This window comes from Clarias gariepinus, chromosome 19 (assembly GCF_024256425.1).
Source record: "Clarias gariepinus isolate MV-2021 ecotype Netherlands chromosome 19, CGAR_prim_01v2, whole genome shotgun sequence".
In the NCBI taxonomy this organism is placed as follows: domain Eukaryota; kingdom Metazoa; phylum Chordata; class Actinopteri; order Siluriformes; family Clariidae; genus Clarias; species Clarias gariepinus.
In genome coordinates, this window is record NC_071118.1 from 2,141,209 (window position 1) to 2,157,633 (window position 16,425).

Here is a 16,425-nt window from a genome sequence, read left to right on the forward strand (position 1 = left end):
CATGCAATGTATTTACCCAGTAGGAATAAACATTTCCCGCGAATTGTGATGTTGTGAAATAAACATTTGGCGCGAACGCGTCACCCATCACTCTCTCGGTAGGCGGACAAAGAAGACATCGAACACCTCATTCCTAAGGGAGGGTCTGAACTGACGAAGCAGCAGATCCGCTACCTCCTACAGGTGTGTGTGTGTGTGTGTGCATGTTTGAAATAATCAGTGCACCATTCCAGCCACACCTTTTTCCCACCAGCCCCACCTTTTTTTTTTCTTTTTTTTTTTTTTTAATACATTCCTGTCTAATAACAATTCCAGCATGTTAAAAAAAAAAAAAAAGAAATTATGGTAACACAAGGTGCTTGTTTTTCTCCTTTAGACGCGTTTGACGGCCGAAAAGACCTTGCGCATGCTTCTGAGCACCTTCAGCAGCCTGAGAGAGGACCTGGTGCACCTGCAGGACGATCTGAGGGTGAGACCACGGTTTAGTGCACAGTCATGGACATTTTCGATTCAAATTCGTTTGTGTAGCGCTTTTAACAAGCAGATAAGACGGGTTACTGATCAAACTCCGGCGCGGCTGAGTTGCTTCTGTTGAGCCCTTAAACATGGCCCTTAACCCTGTCTGCTCCAGGGGGCGCTGTATGACCCTAACTGGGATATGCGAAAAAAATCATTCCACCCTGCCCGGATGGACATGTGACAAATACTTGAATCCTAATCCTAATCTTAAACGAGGCTGTCGGGGCGAGAATGTCTCAGTTCTGTGTCAAGAGGAACGTCGAGAGACTTGTTTAGAGCAGATAGACTTGAGCTACTCTTTTTCCAAATGTGGTGAGCATCTCAACATGATCAGTACGTCAGGTCCAAACAGGAAGCTGCCTCTATATCGGCGCCCAGGCTCTCCAGTCTATACACACACACACACACACACACCATCTCTAATTATCCCTGGAGAAGCTGGAAGATACCAATCCATCAGTCCTCCTCTACTTCACCCTCATGTAGGATGGTATCGCCCAGCTCCTGATTGACTGAACACACCTCCAGGGCCAGGTTTGGCCACCCTGATCTAATCACATGAATATTTGTCGACTCACGCACTTGTGACATCCGTTATAACTGAGATTTGAGGACTATTTTCGTTCCTGTTAAGCTCATCACAGGTGTAGCGTAGAGTTATATAGAGATAGGGTCGACCTGGTCTTACTTCTGTTCGTTTCATAAATATCGGAATGCAACAGCGTCAGATTTGGCAGGTGAGCAGAACGTTCGCACGCCAAGGTTTATTTTTTATTTTTTTGGGTTCGATATTCAGACATGACCGGTTTAACCGCCGCATCAGTCCAAGTGCAATCTTCTCTTCACCGTGAAAACACCAGAGTGATTGATGTCAGATTTCGTTCCCTAAAAATCAAAGATGTCCTAGAAGCTGCCTATATATATATATATGTGTGTGTGTGTGTGTCGGGGAAATGCATTCAAAATATTACAGTAAGTCCGAGAATCGTCAGCGTGTCGTTCAAATGTGCCGCGCTAGGCGCTGAAGTTGGTGACTACAGTCATAGATGAACCATTTAAGGAGAACCAGGCAGTTACAGATAATAAATATGGGTGTGAGCTTGAGATGAACCTGGCATTCAGTTCTTAGGAAACACCTAGTTACTGTTATTGTTGTTGTTGTGTTGCACAATAATTGGACGCACAGCTAGGATTAACTGAAAATCATTTAGAGTATGTTCCAATACATTGTGCAATGTTGTGTGTGTGTGTGTGTGTTTATATACACACACGTTTACTGCACCACACACGCACACGGCAGCGGAAGCTAATACGGTCTAGGACTTGTTTTAACACCAGAATGGAGGTGAAATGTGATCCATGTGACTTTGCGAAAGCATCCCAGCGTGTCTAACCCACACCATGAGCGAGTGCCACCTGCACATCTGCCTCAAACTCCATCCGTGTGTCATGCTTTTCTGCTCATCACGCTTGTAAAGAGTGTCTACTGTAATTAAGGTAACGCAGGCCTCCAGTCGGCTCTGGTTCTGACCTCTAGCACGTACTGTATAAAACAACAAGGCGTTTCCTGTATTTGTATGATTTCACAGCACGTGATCACCACACAGGATGCGACTGCATGAATGAGCCGGTGTAAAGGCGCGGCTAGCGAGTGATGAAATAGCGTGATTGTATTATTAATCGTGTGTGTGTGTGTGTGTGTGCAGCGCCTGGAGGGTGAGAAAGAGCAGCTGGAGAGAGACTTGAGCTTTAAGGCGGATCAGGCGCAGCAGTACGACCGCCTGATGGAAAGCGTACGTGAGAACAACCGACAGCTGCAGGTACGAACCTTCAGCAGTACAGACGGAGAGCACACACACACACACACACACACAACGTGAAGTTATAAAGTTCAAGCGCGTTATCATCATTCTCATGTATCAGCTGAAAGCATTTTTCTTTATAACAGTGCTTCCTGAAACACTATAATCTCTACAGTGACGTGTTTGTCAGAAGCGGAAATGGATTAAAAAAGAAAAATGTTTAAATCAATGATATTGCAATGGTTTCTGCGAGAAAACATTTATTTAGAGGTTTTTTTCTGTAACAAAATGTTCAAATCTTATTAGTTTTGAGAGATAAAACAGCGATCAATATCATCATATTGAAATCATATTAAATGTTACTATAAATAAAGTGTTATATATAAAGTGTTGATCTCATTGTGTCGGTTGTCAGGACACGTGTTCTGCCCTCATACACTATCTGTTCAGCACATTCTTTAAATGCAGTTCCAGCATCTGATACCATATGATGCTAGAGGTGGGTAAATTATTATATTAAGATATATACACTATCGTTCTAAAGTTTGGGGTCACTTGCAAATTTCTTTGTTTTTGTTTAGTGATTTATTTTCTCCATTCTACAACAATACCGGAGACTTCAAACCTATAAAATAACACATATGGGATTAGGTAATTACGTAACAAGAAAACAAGAAAAACAACAATTAGTTGTTATTTCAAGACACAGAGGTCAGCCTTTCTGTAATAGTTCTTGCAAGAACAGTATTGTCAAGTGCATTTGCAAAATCCGTCAAGCACCATAATGAAACTAGCTCTCATGAAGGCCGTCCCAGGAGGACGAGACCAAAACCTACCTCTAAAGTTCATTTAAAGTTATCAGCCTGAAAAATGACCAATTAACAGCACCTCAGATTAGAGGCGTTATGAAGTCTTAACGGAGCAGAAGTAGCAGAAACATCTCACCATTAACTGTTCAAGGAGATTAATGCAGTTTTTGGACGCCTTCAGCATTCCTTTACAATGTAGAAAGAAATAAAAATCAGGAATTATGGAGTTAGAAAGTGACCCCAGACTTTTGAACGGTAGTGTAGGTGGGTAGATTGGTAATGTTGGTAAGGTAGGTTGGTACGGTTGGAAGATCGTATAACTTTTTGGTTGTTAATGTAGATAGATTGGTCAGGGGAGTTGGTAAGTTTGGTAGATTGGTGAGGTGGATTGGAGAGATGGGTATTTTATTAGGATATGTCGGTGGTTAGATTGGTAATGTTGGTAAGGTGGGTAGGTTTCTAAGGTGGGTATGTTTCTAAGGTAGGGAGGTTGATAAGGTATGTACTGTATGCTGGTAAGGTAGAGAGGTTGGTACTGTAGGGAGCTGAATAAGGCGGGTACGTTGGTATGGCGGGTAGGTTGGATGGTAAGTTTGTTAGGTAAGCTGGATAAGTAGATTCCCTTTATTGTCATACACGGTTTACAATAAAATTTGGTAAATTATAACTAATAGGACGACTAAGAATGTCTTGTGACTTCTGTACACATAAAGGTATTTCCGAGCGAACTCTGTGTGATGGGGATTTTGATTAACGCTCACTGTTACTCCTCAGCACGCTCATTTTGGCTGTTCTCATGCTCCGTTAAAGATCTTTTTAAAACAGCAGAACATCTGCAACAGAAAACTCAGCAACCCGTAGTAGCAGTGAACTTAACCAGAGTTAAAAAGGCTCGAGGTGTTTCTGTACGAGCATTGATAGCAAGCACCCGGTGTGACGTTTAATAAAAATAATGCACAAAACCGAACACCACAGTCACTAATTATCTGCTGTGTTTTCTTTCACACTCATTATTCATTACAGGAGAATGTTTCACTTCGAGCTGCTCTCTTATGATCATGAACATTAACTCGAGTTGTTTGCATGCTGTACGCAGATGTCTCTGAAAGAGAGCGTCTCCACCCAGCGCAACCTGGAGACCCAGATGATGAGCAGCCGCAGCACCGACTCCAGTAAGGATTTCCGCATCAAAGATCTGGAAAGCAGCAAGCGGTCGCTGGAGCAGGAGAACGAGCTGCTGCGCAAGAAGGTGGGACGAGCTTCTGCTTCACCCTGATTGTACTGAATAACAGAACACAGTTATAAGAGTACACTAATGCACTTATTCCAGCGTTGGATAACATCAGCGTAGAGAGTTTTCTCAGTACCCCACAGTCATGATTGGAAATGCCGGCCTCCCAGGAACTCCTTTAATGTTTGCCCAAACATGTGGAAATGCCTTGGAGCGAGGTCGGGACTATATGTGTAGGTGGTGGTGGTGCTGGTGAATGATTGTGTGTGTATAGTTCCCACAGACAGATGCGTCTCTTCTGCTTATGTCCAGGCAAAATGGATTTAAACATAGCTTTTATTTTAACTACTGTAGGTTTAACACCTGTTTAAACCTAATCGCGTCTTATGTACGTTAAAATTAGTAGTAGCGTTCGAGTCAACTCTGCGACTTGATTTGAGGTTCTTTTGAGTTCCTGTTTATATTTGAAACCATGAAATATTAAACTATAATAGTTAAAATAATAGTTTTTTTGCCCAAACTCTTAATATCAAGATTTTTTTATTTCAATATTGTGAATAAAAACAGAACGCAATGAAGTGGAAGTTTTAAATTTCAGTATTTTATTTAGAATAGAATATGGATAACATATCAAATGTTGAAAGTGAGACATTTTGAAATGTCATGCCAAATATAGGCTCATTTTGCATTTCATGAGAGCTACACGTTCCAAAAGACTTGGGACAGGAAGCAATAAGAGGACGCAAGACTCATACTGGATGCCCGTGATCTTCGGGCCCTTAGACGGCACTGCATCACAGGAATGCTACTGTAATGGAAATCACAACATGGGTTCAGGAATTCTTCCAAAAAAACATTGTTGGTGAACACCATCCACCGTGCCATTCGCCGTCACCGGCTAAAACGCTATAGGTAAAAATTAATCAAATATTAATCCGGACTAAAGAGGACAAGGACAACCCAAGTTGTTATCAGCGCTCAGTTCAGAAGCCTGCATCTCTGATGGTACGGGGTTACATGAGTGCGTGTGGCATGGGCAGCTTACACATCTGGAAAGGCACCATCAATGCTGAAAGGTATATCCAAGTTCTAGAACATCACATGCTCCCATCCAGACGTCGTCTCTCTCAGGGAAGACCTTGCATTCTCCAACATGACATCGCCAGACCACAAACTGCATCAAATACAGTATGTAATCATGGCTGCGTAGGAGAAGGATCCGGGTACTGAAATGGCCCGCCTGCAGTCCAGACCTTTCACCCACAGGAAACATTTGGCGCATCATAAAGAGGAAGATGCGACAAAGAAGACCAAAGACAATTTATGTAATGTAATGTATTAGACAAGAATGGGACAACATTCCTATTCCTAAACTTGAGCGACTTGTCCCCTCAGTCCCCAGACGTTTGCAGACGGTTATAAAAAGAAGAGAGGATTCCACACAGGGGTACACATGGCCTTGTCCCAACTTTTTTAAGATGTGTTGATGCCATGAAATTTTAAATCAACTTATTTTTCCCTTAAAACCATACTTTTGATATGTCATCTATGTTGTATTCTGAATAAAATATTGAAATTTGAAACTTCCACATCATTACATTCTGTTTTTATTCACTATTTGTACCGTGTCCCAACCTTTTTGGTCTCGGGTTTGTACTTAATTCTAAATCATATGGTCTGGTGTAGGAGTCACAGTCACACTGGAGTCTCACAGCTTCATAGCTACAACACCGGTGTACAAAATGTCTGTGTGTGTGTGTCTGTGTGTGTGTGTGTGTTTCAGCTTGTAAGCCAGAGCAGCAGCTCCAACCTGCAGTCCGAGGATCAGACTAGACAATATGAGCAGATGCTGAAAGACCTGCGAGAGCAGAAGGAAAAGGAGTTATCGACCATGCGGGTGAGACAGAGAGGCAGAGAGACTGTGTCTCGTGTCCCATAGCACAGATTTAACCAGGAAACCAAAATCTGAATCTGTTTTTTAAAAGTTCTAAAGACATTCTCTCCGTCCTCCGCCTTGACTGCAGTCTCTTTCGTACCTTTAGTACAAAGTGTAACCTGGATCTGACATTTTCCAGAAGGTTGAGTGAACTTGTTTGTTAACACAGTGTTTCCTCTAATGTGTGTGTGTGTGTGTGTGTGTGTGTGTGTGAGACAGACTCAGCTGACGAAGATCCAGACAGAGTACCATACAGATCGCTCCAGTGATAAGAGCCTACAGCTGAAGATCACAGAGCTGATGTCTAAAGTGGATGAGCGCGACACCACCATCAGACGCCTGGAGGAGGTCCGAGCTCTCACACACACACACACACACACACACACACACACATACACAATGGACACACGTTAGCAAAGCTGTTGCAATAGTTAACTTCTATAGCATTCATTAAAATGAGAAAGCTTCTCTTTATTCTAGTAAAATTTGCGTCTGAGATATTTTTTTATTTTCTTATCTTTATAGACTTTTTAACTATTAGGATTTTAAAAGCAAAAAAAAAAAAAACATGCTTTATATTAGGCCTTACACAAACCTGCAGCTTTCACACAGAAATCAGTCCATCCCAATAAAACTATATAATCAAACCTCCTTGTGCTTCACATAGACATTTCGGGTTGTTATCAGATCACATGCTTTTTATCTTTCTCCTCTGATATCCGACCCTGAGTACCCGATCCAGGACCTTTTTTTCTTTCTTGGGTTTAAACATTTTGTCATTTATTTTAAGGAGCTGTGTGTGTGTGTGTGTGTGTGTGTCAACAAAACCCAGCGTCCCAGTGTTTTTTCTGTTGATGGAGGATTTACACTGTTGTGTTTATAAGCGAATAAATAAATAAATAAATAGATAAATAAGGCAAAAAGGAAATTTATTTTCCATTACGGCCAAAACACAGTATCGCTGCTGATTTATTATTTTTTTTATTAAGTTATACATATAATATAGAAAATGTGTGGCCAAAGAAGCTACTTCTGAAGTTCATGCAACATTTCAGCTTGCTAACTCGTTTCAAACAATAATCATTTCAAATGCAAATGATATATATTTCTTGAATATCGATTGAATATCGATACCGAAACATGACCTGTAACAATTGCTGCTTAAATAAAGCATTCCGTAAAAAGGTAAGGATTTTTAAAGCAAAAAAAAGTCTGTAGTGTCCGTAACCAGGTTACAAATTTATGTTGCAATATCTTAACAATTTTACTCTGTAGTAAAAAATAATACACCTTTTCAGGCTGATGTCTTTTAATGTGAAATCTAAACTGGCCAAGTTTCATCTGAATGACAATTGAAAGATTTGAATTGAAAAAAGTTACAGACACTACGGACAAAACACGAAGCATGTATCGGGAGATAAGACGCATTAAATATGATGAAAAATAGGGTTATATGATCCTGTCTGAAGATTCACTTTTCACCTGGGTGAGACACGTCCTAGCACCAATACCATGTTTGGGCCGACTAGCATAATTAGTTTGCGTCCTGGAGGATACGTAATACTGTCCTGTAGTCGTATCAGGGTTTGATTGACCGCTCTTAACCTCTCCGAGCCTCTTCTCCTCTTTTTAACCCTGTTGACCTTTGACCTGTTCTGTTTGTTTCAGGACATCAGACGGCTGCAGCAGCAGCAGAAGAGCAGCAGCAGCTCCGGCAGCGTCAGTCAGACCATCGTTACTAAAAAGTGAGGGTTTGGGTAGACTTACATTATTATTGTTTATTTATTTTTTTTTTATACGTTCAGGTTTTTGGTGAAAGTGAACTACTGTACCTCTCTGCCTGCAGTGTGTGTAAACTCAGTGTGTGTTATATTTTAGTTAATCTGATCTGTAGCAGCGTGTGAGAGAACATGCAGCAGAGTTACACACAAAGGGTTTAAAATCATTGTTGATAACTTTTTTTTTAACAAATAAAATCTCTGGCGCGTGTCTGTATTCACCCCCCTTTACTCTGACACCTCTAACTGAAATCCAGTGGAACCAATCGCCTTCAGAAGTCACCTAATTAGTTAATAGAGTCCAGCTGTGTGTGTTTTAATCTCAGTATAAATACAGCTGTTTTGTGAAGCCCTCAGAGGTTTGTTAGAGAACATGAGTGAACCTGAGGAACACCAACCAGACAGGTCAGGGATAAAGTTGTGGAGAAGTTTAAAGCAGCGTTTGGTTATAAAAAAAAAAAATATATATATACATCCCGAGCTTTAATCATCTCACAGAGCAATGTTCAATCCATCATCTGAAAATGGACAGAGTAGGGCGCGACTGTAAACCTGCTGTACCAAGACATGAGCGTCCACCTAAACGGAGAGGAGAGCATTAATCAGAGAAGCAGCCAAGAGGCTCATGGAGGAGCTGCAGAGATCCACAGCTCAGGTGGGAGAACTTGTCCCACTATTAGTCGTGCGCTCCACAAATCTGACCTTTATGCGAGAGTGACGAGAAGAAAGCCAATGTTGAAAGAAAGACAAAAAAAAAGTTTGTTTAGAATTAATTCATGAATTCAGTGTATTTATACATTGCAATATGCAATACAAAAAAATTGCAATACAAATCGTATCAACACCTAGATGTCGTTATAATATCATATCTGATGATTTCTGGTGATTCCCAGCGATACTAATCAAAGCGACATCAAAGCAGAACAAGGTCTCCTGAACACACATTCATCTGTAGTCTATGACAATAAAAAAAAAAAGGAAGTGCCACCTTGTGGCGTTGTTTGGTATTACCATGTAGCCGCATTAATAAACTTTTGATTAGTTACGGTAGTGCAAAAATAAAATCCATGAGAAAGTTAAACATCTAGTGCACATCAATGCGCTGTGAAAAAGGTGCTGTGCAAGTCGGGTCAAATTCCAGTGAACTGTTTATAGCGATCCCGATGCGTCACAGGGCGGCGACACAAAACGTGCTGATAAAAGAAAACAAACAAAAAAAGGAAAGAAAACAGAAGCGTACATCAAAAGACAGATCTGGGAAACGCGGCGTGGAGAGAGTTCTCGTCAAAACAATTAAACGTCACGCCTTAATAATCGAAAGTGATCAACAAACCCGAAAGCAGATAAGAACGATCCTGACTCAGTAGCAAGATAAACTACTGACAAGACACGGGTGGAGACCTGGCGCGAATAAACACAACAACCGCGAGGAGCTAGGAAGTTCCTCCATGCGGGTCCGTCTGTTCCGTATCACTGAAGGATTCCCTGGTGACGCTGTAACCTCTCGCAACCGGAGGTCTAGAGAGAGCTAATTGGCTGAGCTCTCTCAGAGGGGAGGGATGGGAGGTACCTAGTGAAGCGTCTGTAAGCTCGCGCAAGCGGAAAGGGGCGGATAGCGCTTTCCTCCGAGTGTGTTACTCCGCCACCAGCGGTGCGTGAGCGAGCAGTTCAAAAAGATGCTGTCGGCTGGAGTCACGTAGTTCGGAGGAAACACGTGATGGTCTTCAGCCCTCCTGACTGAGTGGTAGTAGTAGCCTTAATGTGGGGAGCCCCCTAGTGGCGAGGAGGAATCGGACACGACTAAATTAGGGAGAAAACTGGGAAAAATCTAAAAAAAAAAAGAAAGGAAATCACTTTCTTTCCTTTCTGTTTTAAATGTACACACCAAGTGTCTGACTTGAAAAACATGTGGTGAGCATAAACAGGAAGTAAGAACCAAGCTATCTGACGCACTCTAAAGGAGTCGCACAGGACGAAAGTGAATGAGAGAACGTTTGAGCAGTAGATTGCTCCGGCTCACGTGATCTATAACTCCCAGGGTTCTGACAATGCAACATACTGATGCTGTCATTATTTGTTCTATATAAAAGAATCTATCACTAAAATAGTCCGAATAAGGAGGTCAGAATCATACGCATCACGCTGGTCACACTGTAGGTTTGTTCACTGCTACAGAAAACGCTCGACTCTTACATTAGACATCGTCAGTCGCGTCTCTTGTTGTTGCTATGCCTAAACCGCTGATTGTCTTTGTTCACATTCTGTTCATAATGTCCGTAACTCCCCATGAATTGCGCGGGTAATGATGTGGGCGGTTCAGTATTTAAGGAATGAATCCTTTTTTTTATTTGTGCTCACTCACCCCTAAAGGAAATCATGATTTTTTTTTTCTCTTTTGTGGGCTGTTGGAGTTTTAAGGCATTAGAACACATTCGAACATTCACACACTACAGGCAATTTGGGAACACCAGTTAGACTAATCTGCATGTCTTTGGACTGTGGGAGGAAACCGGCGCTCCCGGAGGAAACCCACCAAGCACGGGGAAAACATGCAAACTTTATGCACGCAGACCCCGAGGCAGGAATCGAACCCATGACCCTGTGCGAGAGTCTTAACCAGTACGCCACCGTGTGACTTACCACCACCTATAAATCCTTTTAGCTTAAATCCATGTTTGTTTAGTTGCACTGTTTGACTAAGATGAATAAGATGCCTGTCTGCGTCTTTTAGCGTCTGCTACCCGTGTAAATCAGTGTGTTTGACCTACTTGTGAGTAATAACCCTCTGTAATGGTTTTCTCAGCATGTTATTACTCGACCTGATCCAGACTAACCACAACTCAGGAATGATAATTATTCCAGTCTTTGTGAAAGGCCTACTGCGTCCGGCTTGTTGCATCATTAAAGTCACTTGAGGTCTGAGTTATGATGCAACACCTGGGCCTTTCGTTTTTTAGCTTAAAAGCATGTAAAAAAAAAAAGAGTTGAGTCAGATCAGTAGAGTAGCTGCTCTACTCCACTCTGTTGCTCCCAGTTGCTTCGTTCTAATGCGTTGGTTGTTGTTTCCACTTTTCTCTATTTTATGTCTTTTTATTTTACTTTATTTATTACTTCTTTTTTACTCTCTTTTATGCTCTTGAAGTCTCTGGAACAAAAATTTGCTCCGGGATTAATAAAATTTTTATCTTTCATCTAATTTTAAAACTGTTAATTATTGTTTTGGACATTTTCTAAATGCAAAGGTTTCGAGGCATAAAAATCATGCCAAACTATTCTTTTTAGAATTGAATTTGACTTGTAAATTTGTCATGTTAGTATTTATCTTCCCCATTAGATGATTTATACGATGAGGCAGAAATGATTAAAATATCTGAGCTTTGGTATGTACTTATTAAACTGTTGTAGGAAAGATAATAGACTCGGACAAAAGCGGGTCGCTGACCCAAATTATTGCACTTAATTATTTCTATATATTACATTTGCTTGAAAATTATTTGCAACTATTTGTTTATTTGTTTATTTATTTATTTATCTATTTATTTATTTGTGTGCTTTTCTTCACCGGTGCAGGTACCAGACCCAGTACCCGATCCTGGGCCTGCTAAGTGACGATTATCAGTACACATCATCACCTATCAAAGAGTCCAAGACCATCGTCATCAAGACAACGGGGGAGTCGACCAAAAAGGTACTGTAGGCTTGGGAGCAGATCAGAGTTACACCTCACACCTTCAGACCACCTTCACGGTCAGTATGCTGAAGATTATGAGAGGATCCAGCTGGTTAGATTAAATGTCTACGGAAGCCCTTATTAACAGCACCAGTGTGAAGCTGAGTGTAAACAAGGCGTGTCGATCCGCCTTACATCTGTGCCGTGTTTCATGTTTATGTTTCCATGTTGATCTTTCAGTTTAACGGGGTGTGTTTGTGTGTGTGTGTGTGTGCGCATATGTGCATACGGCATGCGTGTTAGATGGCCTGATCTGTTTTCATCACGCATCTGAATAGACAAGCAGTTGATTTAGATTTAGACTGCAGTTTATTCCCACGTTACTGTTTACACAGGAATAAAAATATAAACGTAATGCCATGCCTCCATAACAAAAGCAGGTCCCAGAGAACAAGGAAGGATAAAAAACATAAAGGACACGTACAGACGGTCCCAGACGTATGATGGTGTCAACTTTAGGATTTTTCCTCATGGCATGGCAAAGGTGGAAACATAGAAACCATTTTTTACATAGAAACAATTTTCCCTGGGTTAGTGAAATGCGGTGCAATACTCTCTCTTGATGCTAGGTGGCAGCAGCTCCCAGTCAGCCAAACCACTGGCAGAAAATCAACAGTGTGTTGGCTGCGTTTTTGACACACAATAAAAAATATGTTAATTAACATGAACCTGAAAGAGTGAAGCCTACAAATCCAGGATGATCCTTTTTTTTTTATTCTAGTATTCAATATATTAGATAAAATGACACGAGATATTCAACGCACTACTGCGGTACCTCAGCATTATGAATTTCCAACACTATAGTCATATTTCTGTATATTAAAAAAAAATCAGTACTTTAAGAAAAGACATATGAATGAAATAAAGTATTAAAGTAAAATGTAAAGTTAAGTAAATCGCTCTTTTTAGCTTGCAGTATTTTCAACATGGGATGTGTACATCAGGACGTACCCACATCGTATGTCAGTGGACCGTCTGTCACTATATCCCATGATTTGACAGAAATTACATAAATGTGTGTATGGTAAAAGCGTTAAAAAAATTTATCATATAACTCTATTTAGCATTGTATATATTGCCTTCACATAGATTCAAGCAGGTTTGGGCAGCTTTATACCCTTAATAAATTAAACAATCATTTAAAAACTACTATTTGTATTTACTCTGTTTATCTTTGTGTAATATTAACATTTGTTCATTTAAGTGTGACAGAAAAAAAACTAAACAAACAAACAAAAAAAAAACAGTAGGGGGGCAAATATTTTTTCACAGCACTTTAGATTGCATTCCAGCATAAAGAACTTTTTAAGCAGATTCCTGGGACTCATGCAGCGCATCAAAATTATATTTCTGTTAGATTTATGTCTATGAGGAGGTAATAATCACTTTTTTGTCTTTTTATGAACAACCTCAAACTCAAAACACACACTAAAGATAAATAAAAGACAAACTTTTCCTCTTCAATAACCCTGATTTAATTAATTTTATTTATTTTTGGCCCCGTCTACAATATGCTGTCCTGTGTTATGCTTCTTGTCCACCAGAGGGCGACAAATTCCTTCTGTTTTATCCTTGAGCATTATCTGCATGAATGAAGTCATTATAGTCAGGAAGGGCACTTACAGGTGGCCACCATTTTAATTCTTTGGCAGAATATCAGTCAGGCTCCCATTTTCTTTAAGTTTATCTGAAGTGAATCATATGTGAAAGTTTATTTAAACCCTTAGCAATAGTTAAGTACTTTGTATTTGAGATAGGAGGGATAATAATAATAATAATAATAATAATAATAAGTGCACTAGGAGTATGATGAGATTTTCATCTGGTTTGGAATGTCCTCATCATATAGTAATCTCTTGTTTTTTGTCTTTCTTTTTTTTTCTTTAGGGATATACGACCTAAAGACACAGCAGAACGGGACACAGGAAGAGAAACGATCACGAGGGCGATCCTGAATTTGCACCAGTATCTGCTAGATCACCTCCCTCCGTCCTTCCTTTCTCTCTCTCTCTCTCTCTCTCTCTCTCTCTCTCCCTCCCTCCCTAACACCCCGCCCCATCACCCCTGTCAAAGTCTTTGTTTTGTCCGTGGCTCCAGACACGACATCAGATTCACACGCCTGTCCGATCCGTTTAGATCCAAACCCGTAGCTTGGGCACTTCACGCTTTTTTTTTGAGCCACCATTCTGTTCTGCAGCTTCTGTAGCCATCTAGTGGAGATGTATAACGTAAAGACGTAACTTTTTTTTTCCACCAGTATCTGTATTGTGTTTTATTTTCTGTAATGGAGAACTTTGTAGAACGGGGTGCGGTGTACATACGTGTCAATGCAAACCGGTGATGGGATTCGTTTGCTATGTAACAGCAGCAGACGTGTTTTTTTTTTTTGTTTTGCTTGCATGTGGCAGTGAATTAATAATCTATTTTTAAATAAGTATTAGGAATAAGAGACTAGAATATTTGGGGTTAAGGAGGCTGTTGGTGTACTAAACAGTAACTAAAGCATGAGATGGTTGATTTTTGGTTGTCATTTTTTGTGTTTTTAAACACGAACATCTCCTACTTATTATTCTTTTTTTTAGAGTAAACCTAATGTGGCAGCTAATATGCATGTTTAACTGATTATGCAATCAACATCCAAACCCGGGACTATACTGTAGCCGTGTCTAATAAAATAAAGACAAGCGTTTAAGTAGTTTGATGTTAAACGTGTCGATGTTAAAAGTTTCCGTCTTTGGTTAGATCCTTACTCTGGGTTACAAGTATCTTTAGACACTTTGCAGCTTGTCACAGTAAAACATATCTTTCATTTAATCAACATCATTTTATTGAATATGATGGAATTTTGGGGAGCTCAAGACTTTTGCACAGGATGGTACATACACTGTAGACACTAACATACACTTTCTGGGCACTTTATTAGGAACAAGCTCCTTCAGCTTTTCAGTATCCAATCAGCCAATCGTGTAGCAGCAGCACAATGCATGAAGGTCGAGCACTTCATTAATGTTCACCTAAAAAAAAAAACTCTTTGATTGAGGATCTCTGGGACTTTGGCAGGAATTTAAACCTGCCCTGAGCACAGGGTCAGTATCAGATTCTTGTTTTCGTCTGACCGGAACAGAACCCGATGTGGCCTTGTGCTCTGGTACCCTGTAAACCTCAAGAGTCAACATGATGGGATGCTTGATTGCCATGATTGTAGAATGGTGTGATAAATAAAATAACACGAGAAGTGCCAGTTTGATCTGACACTAACCATAAATAAGCACTCTTTAGAAACATGGTGAGCAGAAAGGCATGTCAGAATACACAATGTGATGCACATAGTCTACAAGAACAGGAAATTACTCTGGGAGTGAAACAAGATGTACTCTTGGAGCCCGTTCTTCACATGGTTCTATAAGTTGAGATGGTTTTCAGCTCAGTGTGAGTGGTTATTAGAGTTACTGTACCTCCTGTCCATTGCCTTCCTATCGATCTTGAACCGTCCTGGTTGCTCTACTCTGATCTGTTACATCTTTAAGGCGTTTCCGTCTGGATATTTATTTCCGAGTAGAAATGATTGTGTGTAAAAATCTCAAAAGATCAGCTTTTAATTTTTTTAAATAGACAGGGTGGGTAAAGATGAACTAGGCAATATTTAATGGCTATAGAACTTGGAGTATCACTGGAGTCACAACAACAGTCTCTAAATAGACGATAGTAAGTTAGATTTCGAATTCCCGTGTTGATGGTACAGGCATCGCCCGCGAAGCCAGCACGTGGAACATAAACAAAGAGGGCCGACTGCTTGAAGTTGAGGAACGAGCTACAATCGCAGCACCCTAAGAAGTGTGGAATTCCATTGTTCTTGTGCCGACGTGGTGGCGTCCAGTGGAAGGGAGGAAACCAACACTACGGCCGGAGACAATAAGAAATCGTCATGTAAAGCTGATGACAACAGGCTCGTTCAACCATGCAAGAAGAAGTGGCCGCCCATTCACTTTGAAATTTAAAGACTTGCTTTCATTTTGCTTTGTAATAAAGTACATGTACAATTTGTTTCAATAAATGTGTACTACGAATCTGGACTGGATCACTAATTTTTAATGCCTGGTTACTTTTCACCCACCCTGTGTAACATGCGTTCCTGAGGAAGTTTGCCGGTGTGTGTGTAGGAGCGCACTAGAGCTACAGGTAGTGCAAGTTAAATAGCAGCCACTTAAAGAGAATCATGCAAAATGTAGGGACGTTAGAAATCTTCATCGTCTTTAGGTTTACTCTCAGCGGGGTGTGAAGATGCTTTTGAAAGTTCTGTTCAAAGTAAAACATCTAACAAGTTATGATTTCATTACAAACATGTGATCTCATGGGTTAATAGACTTAAATCTGCTGTTTTTAAGTTAGGTACAGTGTCACTCAAGCTCCTTTGCCTGTTTTATTTCAGCCATCTTCTTCTTAATGTCATCATCTTGTTTCATTCTGGTTCTTACACTGCCCCCTTGCGGCGTGCAAGGTGAACTGCAATAGCAATAATAAAAAGGTAGATAAGACTTAATTTCTTTGACCAAACGTCGTCAGAGGTGACGTGCCTTGCCTTTTAGGGTAAAGGGGCGGGGCTGGGTAGAGCCTGGAGGC

The 16,425-nt window shown here is 40.6% G+C and overlaps 1 protein-coding gene across 1 annotated transcript in view; it reads left to right on the forward strand.

The window, feature by feature from the left end:
- pof1b (POF1B actin binding protein) overlaps nt 1-15,872 on the forward strand; it is a 34,254-nt gene extending 18,382 nt beyond the window's left edge. The window contains exons 5-13 of the mRNA XM_053478280.1: nt 103-183; nt 377-469; nt 2,226-2,339; nt 4,227-4,379; nt 6,145-6,258; nt 6,517-6,645; nt 7,966-8,042; nt 11,646-11,763; nt 13,693-15,872. Coding sequence (XP_053334255.1) covers nt 103-183; nt 377-469; nt 2,226-2,339; nt 4,227-4,379; nt 6,145-6,258; nt 6,517-6,645; nt 7,966-8,042; nt 11,646-11,763; nt 13,693-13,707 — 894 coding nt within the window. The 3' untranslated portion in view covers nt 13,708-15,872. The remainder of the gene's footprint in view (nt 1-102; nt 184-376; nt 470-2,225; nt 2,340-4,226; nt 4,380-6,144; nt 6,259-6,516; nt 6,646-7,965; nt 8,043-11,645; nt 11,764-13,692) is intronic.
- Nucleotides 15,873-16,425: the final 553 nt, after the last annotated feature.